Genomic DNA, 16,693 nt, shown 5'->3' with positions numbered 1-16,693 from the left:
TTCAGAAAAGGGACTGTTTAATTATGCTCCCTGATAAAGAAGAAGCAGAAGAGAAATGCAAGAACTTGGTCTATTTGAGTTCTTTTAGTTAAAGTACCTTAAGCTTTGCAGACAACACAAGTAAAATACCTCCAAGAGATCAAAATGAAAACTGAAAGATGAATATGAAACCCAGAAATAATGGCATCTATTTGGTGCAGTTGCAGAAGGCAGACTGAAGGAACAGACATCCTTTTCTCCCAGGATGGGTGAACACATTCATTAGCGAAGGTTTGCAACCAATTTAAAATTAAAAACAGAAAATCCTCCCTGTGTTCTTTCTGAATCTCTGTTCAGTTTTGGTTTCCCTTCCTTTTAATCCCTCTTTCTCTATACCCCTTCCTATAGTTTTCTTCTTCGTTTCCTCCTGTTTAATCCACTTTCTAGCTGCAACCAAACAAATTCAAGGCAATGAACAGATTATCTTCAATTATCAAATTACAATGGCATAACTATATACAGCTAGTGGCAAGTAAGACACATTAACTGTACCCCAACCAACCCCAAGTAAGACACATTAACTGTACGAACCCCCAACCTTTACAGCCGTTGATGTAAAACAGAGTATTTGAAAGGACCTTCACATTTCAGATTTAACATATAGAAGTTCAAGAGCTGCAATCTAAAGCAAATACAAGAAATAATTTCAAGTTGGGGTATATCTCTCCCTTGCTTCCCAACCAACAGGTCTTGGAGAGACAGGCTCACAGTCTGTAAACTCTTCTATTGCAGTTGATACCTATCACGAATGATTGCTCCCTCCAATTGGAACTTAAGGGAAGTACAGGAAGGAGAGCTTTTCCCTATCCCCGCTTGTCATTAGGACACAAGTACCACTTCCTGCATGTTGTCAATTTTCCAATTATTCCCCATCACGTTTACTGGTCATTGATGCAAAACCAGAAGTTTTCCTTTGAAAACAGAACACTTGACTGGAAAAAAGAAATTAAGAGTGGCACTTAATGTTAACATTTAAAAATCCCCCGAGCTTTCTGGGTGATTAGTCTCCTTAAAAAAATGTTTACTTATTCTTTTCATGAATGCCAAATTCAACGCAGATACAGCCTCTTCAATAAATTCACAGACATGAAGAAAAATCAGCAACCGTCCTGTTGCTTTTTGTATACAAGTCTCACCTACTCTGTAACAGAGATGTCAGAAGTGCACACCATGCGTCCTCTGTGGCATCCAAGGCACATTTTTGAATCAGTTCATTTTTCATCTACGTGCCTCCAGCCTATGCCTCAATCATTTCTGCAATGTCTAAGCATGGAGTGCAGTGCACAGCAAGAGGATTCTAAGAAGTTAACTGTAGGGCAGATCAGTAGGACTAATAAGTAATGAACATCATCCTTATTGTGGTTCTGAGAACCAAACTACTATTTCTTCACATTGAACAGTCGAAGAGGATACCTTTATAAATAGAAATTGCTATAGTCACATAAAACAAAATGTTCTAGTTACATTATTATTGTAATTTATCAGAACATTTCCTCGTCTGAAGAGGAAGACACACAGCTCAGTTAACATCAGGCACATCAGCCTCACTGCAGGGAAGAAGCGAGCTAGATGCAGAAATCCTTTATTGCCCACTCATTCATCTCTAGTCTGGTGTCTCTGTTGTTGCTCTATGCAAGGAGATGAAGACTGACTAGTGATGAAATGCTACAGCCTGTATCAGCAACTAGGGACTGCGCACTATTATGTTGAAAATCAAAAGGTCAGGGACAGATGCAGCTTGTCACAACTACACAGCATTTTCCAAGCACAGGGATGCACCAGACCTTCCTGCTGCAGAGCCTCAGAGTTACACCAACTACAACTTGCATAGATTAGCTGTAGATCTAGAACAATAGAACCACGCAGGATATGTGCAGGTCATACAGGTTGGCACCTTCCCTGAAATTCTCAGGGAAAAGCATACAGAATGTTACACTTGGAGTCTACAACAAAGACAGATTGTCAGGGATGGGAAGAGGAGTCTTACATCACCTTTTAGCACTCTGGCATTGGCAGCATCTTTTGATACTTTCCACTGGCAACCTGCAGGGCAGCTTTGGGGTAACAGGGCCATCATTTCAAGAACTGAAGTCCATAACTTCACAGTTATGAACATGGATGATGGCAGAAACTACAGGGACTTAAATATTTTCTGCCCCTTCCTGTGCTGCCCTTTCCACACTACGCTCTTTGCACATGAGGGAGATGTAAGCTGTCAGTTCCTGTATCAAACTGATGTGACAAACCCTACCTCCTTGTTACTCAGGTGGAACCCATCTAACAAGGCTAAGATCTAATATCTAGCAAGGCCATGAGAAAAAAATATTAAACCACATTCATAAAATCAGACATATTCCCAACAGAGCCATAAGGTGGTATGGAGACAGTATTTTACTATCACTGCTAGGCTTCTTAAGCTGAGCTCTGCTCCTGAATTTCACAAGGCATCAGTTGTGCTACATGCTTCTGAAAGGAAGTAGCTGCCATTCCCACAAGGCAGATGTAATCCTGGGACTTAGCTGAACACACTCAGCCAAAATGCATTGAGACATACAAACTAAAGCTCAGAATTTTCTTCAGAGAATCCACTCTACAGCTGGGACATCTGAATGGCACCTGCTTATTTCCGTTCAGACTGATAAAGCCACAAAAGAAGTCTATGTGAAGGAAGAGATCTCTGATGAGGAGAAGAATGACATGTCTATTTTCCTGCTTAAGACTGCAAAGCTGCTCAAATGGTTACAATGAGCGATCTGTGCACTTTGGCACAGTGAAGAATTGAGTTTCAGATCGTGTAAATCTATAAAAATGCATATCTGAACTAAACTGGTATTTACTCAGCACCAAAATAGCCTGAGGGTTACACCTGCATACTCAAATTAATTTTCAAGTGCCTCTTTGCTATGCAGGGTATTTTATGTTACAGTTGTACCATACTTATATAACCTACTTGAAATGTATTTCCCCTTGTTTGGAGGAACAACTTTCTGGAGATGTCTCATAAAGTCCAATTTGGAAAGAAATTAAAGGCAAGAGCCTTCCCCACATACTGCTTCCTGACTACCATACAGAATACCTGCTGAGCAGAGATCAAGCAGGTCTCTGCTAATTTCTGAGCACAGGTTAAAACACATTGAGCAGTTAATAAATGAAGGCTTGCATAAAGCCTAACGTCTTCACCAGTGACAGCTCTATTTGACTTACTGTGAAATGCTTCTTACTAACAGCGGAATATATACATTCAGTGTGTGACACACAGTGGCACAGTAATCACAGAATCAGAGGGGCTAGGCACAAGCACTCACCTCATCTCTCTCCCAAGGGATGTTAAACTAGAGCGTTATCATTCCTAACAAACACATCTTCTTCACAACACCTAGTGACTGCAACTCCATTCCCCTCCTCCCATACCAGTTTGTCTATCCCAGCACTTCACTACCCTCATTTTTCTCTTTTGTTGCAATTCGAGCTTCTTACTTCTTGTCCTAAACATCATGGAGATCAGTAACATACTATTCTTTTTCTTGTGAGGAAAAGTCTCTTACAAACCCCCTGAAGATCTCTTCTTCGTGGTAAATACAGTTACTTGTTCTGTGAAAACAGGAGTAGTTTGCATACACATTATCAAAGACAACATCTCACACAAGCAAGCTACTCAAATCACTCTGTGAAAAGTATACAATCTGTCCAGGAATCAGCAGTACTATGTTATTATCTCTCAGTCAAGAGATGCGCAACTGTGTGCAAGAATCACAGTAGCCAACTTTGTCACCCTGCAACTCCCCTGAAAGCCCTTTTCATAAAGAGCTTTCACCAGGCCATTCTGCCTGCCTGGTGGGTAGATGCCTGGTTTAGTTTTCCCTGAAAGAAGACTTCCAGACTGTGATCAAATAGCAACTATGAATTACTTAAAAGTGTAAAGAGCCCCAAAACAGCACAGATTGGTTAGATTAGAAAAGTTTGCTTCCATCCTGTTACACCAGTTTTAAGGAGAGGTTGAGGACAACTGGCTGCACTTCTCCAGCTCAAGGTTTTCTTTTGTAAAAAGCCATGAAATTCAGATAACATAAAACTATAAAACAAAATCATGTTGTTTGTACTTACCCTTCTCTTTGGTACTCCTCATCCAAATTTGACAAAAGCTGGGACCCAGCCACAGACAGATCAAGTGCAGCTAAAGGTAGATCTCGATAAGCAAAATTAACAAGCTGTACAGGAGCAATGCTTTTGGTCTCTTCTTCTACTTGTTGTGAAATTATTTCAACTTCCGAAACACCACCTTCTATTGTAGACCTGAAAATGCAACAAACAAAATAAAACACCCCCTCTCTCTCTCTCCACCGATATACGTATAAATGAAGGTAAATAAGCAAGCAAATAAAAATAACTTAGAACAACAACTCACAGAATCCTTAAAAGCCAGCAACTTAAAAGGCGTTTGCCAAGACACTGAGGAAGATGTCCCCATTGAGAGGACAAACCAAATCTCTCCACACTTGTCTTCATGAATCCAAATAAAATATTTGTGCAAAACAGAAGGCAGGCATGTAACTGGGCCAACTAAATCCTCACTGCTCTGTGAGTTATGTCAGTGAGCAATGAGCAGCTCAGCTTATTAATCATTTTATACAAAGCAACTGTTCATTAGTGGATGTAGTTTGACCCCTCTTCCACTGTGGGTCAATATTAAAATAGTTTTGACGGATGGCAACTTATTATCTAGTGCATGTAAAGGATGGCTTTGTTATAGGAGACAGCTTGCATGTCAAGCTGCTAGCTCTATTTGATTCAAAGTAGGTGCAAGCATAAAGTTCTCCAGCTTTCATCCAGGAGAGCTTGCTAACTTCTAAAGAAATCTAAGGCTACTTGTCTCAGGTTTACAGCAGCAGGAGTAAAGATACTCTTTTTCCTTAAGGCTATACTCAAAAAGTGCTTGGCACTAACTTCCCTCTGTTATATGACTGCAGAAGTTATATTGATGATTTTGTTTTAGAGAAGCTTATTAAAATCTTCCAGCTATTAAAGAAACCTGATTAACAGCTGTTTTGGTGAGGGTTTTTTTAAAAAAAAAAAAATAAAATTTAGAGAATTTCTTAACTCATACAACTTGTAAGTCTAAAGATGTGGGTGAAGGAACTAAAATTCTATGTGAAAGAGCTACAGATTCTGTTGGTCAGAGCCTCACCATTAGACTAACCCTTTGGGGCAGAAAACATGATTCCTAAATTCAAAGGAGCTAACTGCTGCCAGCATTACACAAGAAAGTAATTTTAAAAATCAGAAAATGCTGCTATATTTGGCAGGGAAATGCTGCAACTGGGTCATAGTATGGCAGAAAGTAGAGGTAAAGTACTATTTGAACAACCTAAAGGCTTACTTTATGTTCTTGTTAGTCTAACTAATAATGGAAAGCAACTAGATTCATTTCCAACAGAACAGTATTGCTCTGTCAACAACCTGAACCAGAAGCCCAGAGGGAAGAGCTAATTTTAGCAAGAATTTTCTTTCTTTGATTTTCACCTTTAGTGCCATCCTGTGGACATTTACAAGTCCAAGCGGGTTCAGTTTTGCACAGAAGAGAACAATGATCCAATTTCCAGTATTATAAAGGAAAAAGAGTTGGTGCAGCCTTCCCTCTCCCAAAAGTATTTAGATTCTGCATCTTTAGACAGACTAAATGACAGATAGTGTCTGATTTGACGGAAAGGAAAAACAAATCAAACCAACACACTTGAGTTGGAAACAGCTCTGGGACAAGGTTTGGTGGCAGTAAAGAAAAAAGGCAAACATCTGACAGTAACATGACATAGTAGTTCCCAGCCACTGGCTGTTATTAACACATCAGACATGTTCTCAGTGTTCACGGCTGTTCTGCCAATTCACTCTTTAAACAACCCATTATATCCTTTCCTCCTCAAAATATCAACTTCTTCCAGTAATATTGGTAGAACCCTCGTGATGTCACAACATCATTCTCCTACAAGTAACAACCTGTTCCCTTTTATTTAAGGTAAATTGTAACTGCCCTCACATAGTACTTACTGAGGATTGGTCATGTTGGAGGATGCAACCAAATCAGCTGTGATTCCAGTATATAACTAATTCCAGCTGCTCTGCACAGAAGTTCTAGCCTTCCAAGATTAGTTCTCTGTGAGAAGCAAAACAAAGTTATCTAAAACATGGTCAAAATAACTCCAAATGGTTGCACTGATATTTGCTGTTCATAATAGGGAAGCTGTAAAGTTACACTGCATTTACACATGGACATCTGCTCACATACATACTTCTGCAAGAACGCAGGTCTTGCTTTAAACCACCAGACTGTTGAGAAAAATATCCAAGATCAGAGTGGGGAGCAGATTTTCAAAGAAAGCTCTGTCAACAGAGCTCAGGGTTTTGTCGTCCATTTTCAGGTTTGAACTGTGTTCCTGACTGCCTTTGCTAGAAAGGTTCTTCCAAGAATTAATTCATGTTGTCTAACATTCCAGATGGACTGGTATCCAGATAGCATTTTGATCACCAAAACCCATGAACGCATTTGAAAAAGGCACCGCGTTTGCTTGTGGCAAAATCTCCACCTGTGTTTTATGTGTCTCAGTGCATGGCAACTGGAATGGGAGAGGACAACTGTGAGAATGGGAACTGCTGATGTGCAAGTTTTTGTAGCTGGAAAAATATAAACTGGAGAACAGCATTTATGAAACAAAATTTCTTAAAAAAAGGTATCATGAGAGACTTTGTAAAGCCACTGTTAAGACTATATGCTAAATAATTTCTAAAAGTAACATAAAAACATCCTGTTAAACAGAAATAGTCACTGGCAAATTAGACTATCACTAACAATAACACACACACAAAAAATCATTATAATGGAAAAAGCTTCTCATACCAAACTTTACACTGAAGTCCCAGGCTGAACTGTTAGTATTGGTCAAGTATTTACAGTGGAGACATATGAATGTAGCAAGAGCATGACCCTTAACAATCACTTGATACCAAATAATAACACTGAACTTACTTCTTTTGTAGAGCCATTTCCAAGGCTTTATTTCCTGTCTTGTAAAGCATAGCCAGTGCATTCTCACATTTTCCAGATGATGTGCCTGGGTATGCAAAAAGAAAGGGTCTACACTGTGATCACCCTCCTCGGGTAGGTAAGTCGGCCAAAAGCAATCTTATTATTAACATGAAGAAATGACCGACTTTTAAAACAGACAAAAACACACGCGCTCCATTCATCTGTAACGTTGTAATACTGTTAACGTCAGACTAAGCAGTAAACTTATCTCAGATGAACTTTCCTTGATACAGCAGAAACTTGATTCAACATCCATTCAGTATCAATGGGGGTCTCTTTTCTGGCCCTTGCAGTTCTTGAATTATTCATCTTATCCTATTTGCTCAGATAACAAAAAACTAAAACATTTGCCTAAAATTATACATGTTTAAATCACACACTGAAGGGATTTGGTGAATCTGCACCTCTGACAGCCTCATGATAGCAATTGTTACACCTACCAGAACCAGAAAACTAAGGAATAAATATCAGCCTTGTTTCACAATGGCAACTCCGTGATAGCTCATTTGGGGTTGACACTTTACAACATTTTAAAAGAAACCCCAATTTTTAGTGAAGAACTTTACCCAAATCAATTGTTCTCAGCCTGAGAAAATGGTAAAGGTCTCTCTTGGGAGACTCGGGAAATTGAGAATCCTGCTAGAACTGCATTTGCAGGCCTGGAGAATAGAAGGTAAATAGGGATACAGCCAAATTACAAAATGGGAATAAAACTGATGGGAACTGGCCTCAGAGGACAGGCAGACAGATGCAGAGATGGGAATTTCTTAATAAAAACCTCACCATTTCTCTGGGAGACAGCACAGTGCTAACACACACAACCCCTCCCCTTCCCAGAGGGGTTTAGAAAACAACAATGACAAAAACATACAGCTGGATTAAAAAAAATAATCTTTTATTTTAAATTAATCTCTAGATTTTGAAGGAACTGAAGTCACAACAGTAGGGCCAGCAACACTAAAGTTCTTTCACATAGGATAGGAAATATTTGCCTCTCCAGAACACAGACCCAGTCTGGGATTTTTTCTCACGCTGGAAATACATTCACACGCGTACAGGATTTTGCTTTACAATTCAACACCATCTGACCGATAAGCCAGACCTGCTGGAGCTGGCAGCTCTACAGATAACATTCCTCACCACCAGGACTGAAGGAGAAAGTTGCAGCCAACTCTTCTGATAGCTCCACAGGGAGCAGAGTCCAACCCGCCTCAGCAGAAGGGACTGTTACCATGACATAAGGTGCTCACAAAGGTGGGACGAATAACGTGGGACCTGGAAGGACATAGAGGGAGTCAAGTCTCCAAAGGACTCAGTGGAGCCTTCCAGAGAGAAAAAGTGGCAAAAAGTGAGTAATTTCTGGTGCAGATAGCTAATGTGTTAGCTGATCTAATGAATTAAAAAGACAAGTAGTTAATATGTACAGTAAGAGGGCAGCACGACCAAAACCTTCAAAACGGATGTAATAGGCTGTGTATACCTATAACCTAAATGGATTACTATGATTCATGCTTCTTTCTAGGCTTAATGCAAGCAACAGAGATGTCTTAACGTATACTGGTATTTTGCAGAAACTTATTCTTTCTATTCACTCCACCTCATTTGTTACATTCAAAACTTCCTTAAAAAAAAATCCCAACTTCTGTAGCAGCATAAACCACTTCCAACTTCCACCAGGAAAGTTAGAGCAGGGAGATTTTTTTCTTCTGCACGTATCTCATTGGCATTCCTGCAGGATTTAGTTTAGGCAAAGAACAGTGATGTGGCTCTCATCCCTACCAACAGAGATGGGCCAGAGGTAGAGGCGAACCTTTGGGTATTCCACCCCCCCCCCACACCCCTCCCACAGTGGAGATTCTTCCATACAGTCCTTTCCACACCAATCCTACTAAGTGTTTGTTAGACAAAATGCTTCATCTCTCATGGTCTCATCCGAGAGAATTAGTTAACAGTTCCAGGGGTTTGTTTTGAAATTCCACCCCCCACCCCCCTTCCCTTCTTGGAACTGAGATCAGACAGCACACGGTGGATACTGAGTTGCCATGTGAGTAGGAGCAGGGCTTGTTCTGGGAGAATTCAGTAATTCTGTTTGTTCTATGGTGTGTTCTCAAGGTGAGAGAGGTGTAGAAGTAGCACAGTTTCCAAAGTTAAACAGAATGAGTTTGGAAAGGAGATATGACAGAAAGGAAACAATAGTCCCAAAAGGTTTCTAATGCAAGCTTTGGAGTGGTATAAAGCCTAGAAACATTCACTGGACTAAATGACTGACATAGCATCTTGTATGTACCAAGAGGACGGTGCGATCTGCTGGGAACCATATTTCTGCAGCTGGATTTCTGTATAGAGTCAGGTTTGCAGCCCCATAACTCGGCTTAAAATGTGGGGGATCACAGTTCAGATCTGACTCAGCTCTTCACTCCTCTGCAGGAGACGAAGTAAGCTGCACCCAGTTCAACTGAGCTCCTTCAAAGGGCTTGAAAAGTGCTGTACTTGCCTTGCAATCCCCTCAGCTTTCCTCTGTTCTTTGCACAGGTATTACACACGCCAGTGTTCCTCAAAGCTTTTGAAGATATCCTTTGCTTACGATTTCTTTCACCCCCTCCCCTGTAGGGACATCAGCAACTGCTTCACAGCTCACAGGTTATGCTCAGAACCATGCAGGCTGAGAAGCGGGGTCATGCGCTCTAGCTGAGCAAAGGTTCCTGCTGCTGCCCTTGCCCAGCACACATCCTGCCCCAGTTAATTTGTTAATGTTTAGATAAACCTTCTATTGTCAGCCACCACGCTTTGGCTGTAACTTGCTAATAAGGAGATAAAGTCCAGCTTAAACAACATAAAACACAGAACAGAGTTTGGAAAACATACCTTAAATCATAGCATGTGAGTACATACATTCCAAGCTAAACAAAAAGCAAAACCAAAACAGAACCCCGAGAACAACCTTAAAAATCATTTGTACTCCACTTGTCCATGAAAATCACGACTCTTAACATTGACTTAAAGCAGTCTTACAAAATACATCTCACAATTCAGCGGGTGCAACTGGGGTTAGGGAGTAGGAAGATGGTTCAATTTAAGCCTTTTGCACTGAAGGTTCTACTAACTTGTGCCCTAACGGAGCTGAATTTAAAACCACCCAGTTTGGAGGCATTTGTTGCATTTGCTCACATTCTGAGGAGTATTATCATGAAGCTGTAAGCCCCTGTACAAAATACAGGTACTAACTGAAACCTCTGAGTTTATGTATTTGTAAGTAGCTACAAACCCCAGTTCTGACACGTTCTGCTAACTAGCGATTCTTCCATACAGTCCCTTAACAGCAACTCAGACCCATGAACAGCCTCACAGTTTGCATTCAAAGCAAATGCAATATGCCTCACTTGAGGAAACACAACCATTTGCCAGAGGGCAGGTTTTGCATAGTCTTGCCCCACTTCTGCTCCTTCTTCTGCCCATGCCATAGCCATGCACCCGCAACACAGGCCATGACTGAGAGCTGGACCAGGAAACTGAGTTGGCATTATCTTCCCTTTCCTGCACTGCATCCTGCAAGATGGCTTCCACGATGCAGGTCACAGTACAGCTCCAAGAATAGCTATGTTGGCAAAACTGAGCAGGTAGGGCAGTGCACTAGGGGCGCAGCCATAGGAATAAACAGTATGGTGGAGAAAGCCTTAAGGTCAGAAATACTCAAATCAAAGATGATGTGTTGACACCTCACCCTTGGCAATATTCAACTGCAGTAAACACCCAACCTGAAAATGCTGAACAGACTGGGGAAGGGGTGAAAATGAAAAGGGCTTTGTGTGGTTTTTTTTCTCCTTCTACAACATGCTGGAGCTTTTTATTGTTTTATTCTGAATCTAATATACATCAGGAATCGGAATGTTGTTTCCTCTGTGCAATAATGTTCTTCTTTCAGTCTGTAAATATATTTACATGTTCTAAAGTTCATATACAAATGATGGCTATTGAGGTTCCTACTGGGCAATCCTAAAGGGCTTCTAGACCTACCCAGAAAAACAGAAAGGGAAAAAGGGAATCATCTGAAATAGGAGTAACCAGACATTACCCAAGAAGCTTTCAAAGAGAAAGAAGTGTGATTTAGAGGTAGCTAGATTTAGCTCTTGTGAATGAGACCAGCCAAATCTCTTTTGTGATTAACACCACTGATAGCACCCTGAGGATCAGCATGAACACGATGCGATTGCTCATCTCTACCACTGCAAGTCACATTTCTCCAAGAACTGAAACTAGGGTAGGCTCCCTGGGATAGCAGCCTGACCAGTCTGACCACTGGTTTTGTTTCTACCTCTCAGTGAGAATTTTAACCACCTCCACACACTGCATTCAGAAAGTTTTATTGGCCATGTATGTCAGAATTGCTTCCTTCAGAAATCCAGCAACCTGCACATCTGAAGGGGAAGACCAGAAAACCTCTTGCAGGAGAGGTCCCAGGCTGAACAAAATTGGAGGGGTTTTCCCATAACTGAACATCCCTAATCCCACTTTCATTTAAGATAATATCTTGATAGAGTATTTGTTCATTTGGCTCTCTATAGTGAATAGGAAACACTTCCTTTTTTTGCTAAAAAAATTACATTTGTCAAAATCTGATGAATGCAGAGATGCTACAAAGAAAACAAACTGCAAATTCCTTAACAAGTCAAGTACATTTGATACGTATTATATTAACACTGCAGATTCCCAGTTCATTCCTATATCTAAACATGCCCATGCCAGACCCAGAAAAGTAAAGAGGTACAAAAGATAGAGCTTTTTACTTCAAGGAGGAACGGACACTGAATTTGGTATCTTTTTACGGAGGGATCTAAAGTTTTCAAATTTTTACTTTAAAGTAAAGTTTTCAAATATATCACATTAAAAAAAAAAAGGAAAAACCCTCCATCCCAGAAAAAGTATTTAGATTTGAAAAAATTTAGCCATTCACACATTATGAAATAGCAGATTTGAACTTGCTCGTGCAGCCTTATGGATCATCCTGTATGTTGAAATTAAGCAGAATGCTGTTAGGGGAAAAAAGGAGCACATAATCATCAAGCTAAAGACTGTCTCATTATTCTTAAGTATAGCTCCTACTTTCCAGAGAGAAGTTTAGACAAGCCAAAAAAGAGACAAATGATCTTGTGCACAATCATCACAATCGCTCCTCAAATCCATCATGATCACTGGTCAAATCTTCAACTTCTCAGTACTGCAAATTTGGACTACAGGACAAACACCACTAGCTGGAAGAAAATCTGTAGAGGAGGACTAGAACAGTACCAACTCCCAGGAGAGCCCAGTCAAGCCTACCCTCTTCCAAAGCTTGCAGATGTGCAGCACATGGTGCTTCCAGCCAGAAGGAAAGAGGAGGAGCTGCTCTGTTTGGGATGATTATGAAAAGACTCCACTCATGCTCCTTCCCTCTACTATCTCTTCACTTAGAAACTGGGGAGAAAGAACAGGGGTTATGTAGTCTTCTGTGATACGCAAACACTCCAGCACGAATACACTTCCAACACAAACTAGTGCTGCCCTGACAGCTCCTGTGGGCTGCCATTCCAGTCCATGCTACACAGGGCACACTGACACTGTTGAAATTCAGTTGTTCTGACACACTATCAACGTTTTCCAGAAAAGGCACACAACCAGCAGGCACTGCAACAGCTTTCTGCTTGCCAAATTTTAACACTGTGGCAAGTAACAGGAACAACGTGACATCTCAAAAGGCTGAAAGAACTGATTAATTATCAAGGCTACTCAAATAGAAAGTTGGTTCTTAGCTTCTTAGTAAGGAATGTGCTTTCATTCGCTAAGGTTACTCATTAGATCTCTTACTCTGTAGTAACTCCAAGCTTCCCATTTACCACTTTGCAAGCTGCCCCCATTCATCTGTAATTAATTGGAAATCCCAACCAATTTAGAGTGACCAATATATCACTCTACCAGTATAGAGTAGCTCTCTATAGCTTCCCCATGTGGCTAAAGTGGAAGAAGCAAGCCCCACGCTGTAAGGCTCTCAAGTCCAGATAATGAACAAAAGAGAGCAATCAGGTATTTTAAAGGTCCCTTCACACATTTGTCTAATCTTCAAACTTTGGGCCTGCATAATAAGAAGGAAAACCACAAAAGTCCACTGGGCATTTCACATGAGCATTAGGCACAAGGCTGCCAGTTTATGCTATTTTATTGCATCTCCTGCTCCACTGCTGGAGATGGCACTTTCATTTGAGAAAAGTGAAGTCATGCTTACATGTAAAAAGCAGCACCACTTAGAACATACATGGCTCCTAGAGAGGTGATCTCTGTTTATGGCCCAGTACAAGGATACAACAGGGACCACAGGCAGTTTCGGCAGAATGTTGTGCATATATTGCGTCTGGGCTCTCAGCTGGAAAGCTCAGTTATTTGATAGCACTTGCCATGTGCCACTGCACATGTTAATAGGAATTAGCTTGGCATCAATGGCACCACTAGGCTGAAAACGTCTGTTTGTTTCCAAGCTGGAAATGACTCTGGGCTCAGCCAGAACATGGTTAAAAGCTCATGTAGACAAATCTCATAACACGGGTGTTCCCCCAATCCAACACAGACTTTTTGTGCCAAAAATTCTGTTTTTAAAAGGATAAAAATTTAAATAACTTCAATATCCTTAGGATTAAATATTTAAACATTAAATTTGAAACCCAAACAATGTTTTTATTTGCTTAGCTAACAACAATTCCAGTTTTGAATTTTACATGTTTGCGGATGACGCTAACATAGCTGAGTCATATTAAGCAAAATTATTACTATCGGAAGCAAATCAAGTACCAATTTAGTTTTAAGTAAGTTTGGTCTCTTTGCATCCATCAAAAGTCAACTCTTGAATTTTGCTTCTATTTCTCTTTTTCTTACTGCTTGGAACTGCAGTGAAAAGCCACTCAACAGAGACCTGCAGCCATGTCTGTTGTTTTCCAAGCCAAGCAAATTAGGTCTAGCCACTCTCTAGAATACCAAAGAAAAAATACACACACTTTTCAACATGCTAGAATTAATGTTTTTAGTTCTATACAGACACTTATCAGATCTTCTGTGATTAGATTTGCGTTAAATCACATGTGCACCTAATTTTTGCAGTCTGCTAATGGTTTTTGTGGTAAAAATGCAAGTCCATCTGAATCCAACAGCAAAAATTACTTAGACATAGCTAGAATTTCACTCAGACTTTTAATACTAGTGACAGAGCAACACAAATATTAGAGCCAACCTGCTCCGAGATGTCCCTCAGTTCAATGTATGTCTCTATTGAGGGGCAACACTGTCAATGTGTTTTAGGGGGCAATTAGTCATGTGAAAATACTAGGGTCAGCCGCTGTCTGACAAGAAAATGGTTAAAGTTCACTACCTTTTAATTTCTATCCACAACATCTGCTGCTCATCTTATTTGGAGTGTAGCCTTCTAATAAATACAAGCTTGAGCATCTGCCCATATCCTTAGCTTATGGTAACTTGAAGAATGCTTTTCAGCCGTTAGACTTCAGCCTTAAGACTCTTCCTCAAGCTATTAATTTTTATTTTCTTTAGAATTCTGAGCCTAACAGATTCTGGATTGAAACACCTTTAGAACATTGCAACAGTCCTCTCTAATTTTCTTGAGGAGCTAACGTCAACACAGAAGATTCACAACACTACAATAGGAATAGGGGAAAGTAGAGACTACCTCATGAGAAATTCTTGGCATTCATTTAGTCTCCTGGAGCTGATGATTTCAATGCATCTTACCCATTATGGCTCTGAGATCCATAAATATTATATTCCTATATAAAGAGACTGAGAAAAAATTCTTTAGACCAATTCTGTCTCATATATCAGCAGTACAGGATCAAAACAAACCTAAGCAGACTAATACTAAATCCAGCCAAACTACTGGACAAGTCACATGCAGCACCTGGAAGTAAACACTTCATTCTAAGAACCAATTATACTACAAATATACTTTTGAGAAATATCTATGTCCTGTCCTGCCTGGTAAGTATCACAGACAACCTTCCAGGCAAAATGCAATAAATGTGTATAAATTCATGGCCTTACTGAGTATCTTAAAAGCACGTATATAAGAATTAGCCCACTGATGTGAAATACATAGCTCTTCTCCCAAACAGCACTCTGTTTTGTAGTTTAGTTGATGGAAAAAAATAGCTCTAACAGCTGCTTTGATTGTAAACTTACAAACAGTTGCAGATTTCATCCTGGTGATGCAGGATGAACCTCACCCTGCAAGAGCAGACAGCTAATAAAGTTCCTGAACTTACACGTCCTGCCTGGTTTTTCAGAGAAAAGTGATTTCACACAGTGTGGACACAACAGTTGTACTATTTGTAGCTGGGAAAATCTTTCCTGACCACTGGGGGCCTAAAATGCAAGATTTAACTGCATTATCGTAGCATGCAGCATACTGATAGTCATTATTTTAATATACAACTAATGCATTTAACTGTATAACCCCTCAGCAGGTGATGGAATGCACTTGCTGCATATAATAGGCCAGTTTTCTGCCACCAAATACTAATGGTGAGGGCGTGTGCCCAAGCTGTGATACGCACGCCCTAACAGTCCTACACAATCTGGAGGAAACAGCCCAATGCACACATCAACTGGCCAGTAATTTGCACATTTAGTAGCCAAGCCTGCACTTCCCCCCCCCCACTTCTCACTGAGCTCTAGAAGGTACCATAGGGGATGTACACATGGCCTGTGTACATCTGGAGTCTGCCTAGACTGTTTTCTGTGAGCTGCATAGGTAAGAACAACTCTTCCCACTGGACCTGGAAACAGGATGCCCTGCTCATTGCAGGAAGGTTGGTCTAGATGGTCTTTGAAGGTCCCTTCCAAACCAAACTATTCTGTGATTCTATGAAAAGCAGCACAGCAACAAAATACATGGAGAGAGAAAGGTGGGAATCTGTTTTGACACTTGTTGCAGCCAAATCCCAGGATATGGCCTGGTGTGGAATTCATGCAGCAAACAGGCAACACCCCTAAGGCCAGTTTAATATAAAACTATAAATGATACATACCTCATGAGCAATTACGCTTTTATTTCCACCTTATATTGTGCATTTAAAGTAGATATTTTGGGGCTCAAAAAGAAGTATTTTCATTTTAAAATAATAATTTCAGGCACTATCCATACCTAAATAGATGCCTTGGAATTTTGAACCTCTATTTTTGATACTTACAAAAAATCCAAACCAAATCACCAGAAAAACATTTTATTGGCCTTTTTTAAGGAACTTTAATTAAGCATTAGTTTTTCAGAACTCTCTTACTAGAGATTATTGATTCATTAGTTATTTTGTTTGGAATACAAGAAGGGTCACTGAGGTATGAAGAGGAATAGTTTCTGGAAACACTGAAAAGCATTTGCTCTTCACAGGCATGCAGAGTTCTTCCTACAGGAAGAAGCTATTTGCTTAATCATACAAATACATATTAAAATGCAGTTGGCTGCTGGTCATAGTATACACCACACATGGAAAGTAAAAATGCCAAACAGATCTCCCTCACACTCCTTCAAGAATATGTAACTAA

At 40.2% G+C, this 16,693-nt stretch overlaps 2 protein-coding genes across 5 annotated transcripts in view; one reads left to right on the top strand and one right to left on the bottom strand.

The window, feature by feature from the left end:
• The window catches only part of TMEM266 (transmembrane protein 266), an 86,277-nt gene that overhangs the window by 53,065 nt on the left and 16,519 nt on the right, over positions 1-16,693 (bottom strand). For 2 of the 3 annotated variants that reach the window (XM_061347679.1, XM_061347681.1), the window contains exons 1-4: positions 8,258-8,392; positions 7,058-7,142; positions 6,082-6,187; positions 4,144-4,332 (exon numbers count right to left, since the gene is read on the bottom strand). In XM_061347679.1, the coding sequence (XP_061203663.1) occupies positions 4,144-4,332; positions 6,082-6,095 (203 nt within the window). In that variant the 5' untranslated portion in view covers positions 6,096-6,187; positions 7,058-7,142; positions 8,258-8,392. Of the gene's footprint in view, positions 1-4,143; positions 4,333-6,081; positions 6,188-7,057; positions 7,143-8,257; positions 8,393-16,693 lie in introns of those variants that run through there. The other variant, XM_061347680.1, reaches the window with a different exon arrangement.
• NRG4 (neuregulin 4) overlaps positions 8,327-16,693 on the top strand; it is a 48,320-nt gene continuing 39,953 nt past the window's right edge. Inside the window, exon 1 of one of the 2 annotated variants that reach the window (XM_061347685.1) lies at positions 8,327-8,465. The gene's annotated coding sequence lies outside the window, so the exon portion shown is untranslated. The remainder of the gene's footprint in view (positions 8,466-16,693) is intronic. The other variant, XM_061347686.1, reaches the window with a different exon arrangement.

Source organism: Neopsephotus bourkii, unplaced genomic scaffold (assembly GCF_033783945.1).
Source record: "Neopsephotus bourkii isolate Nb327-2 ecotype Australia unplaced genomic scaffold, CSIRO-AGI_Nbou_v1 NB_318, whole genome shotgun sequence".
Lineage (NCBI taxonomy): Eukaryota > Metazoa > Chordata > Aves > Psittaciformes > Psittacidae > Neopsephotus > Neopsephotus bourkii.
The sequence above is the reverse complement of the archived record's forward strand: the minus strand, read 5'-3'. Positions and strand labels throughout refer to the sequence as shown.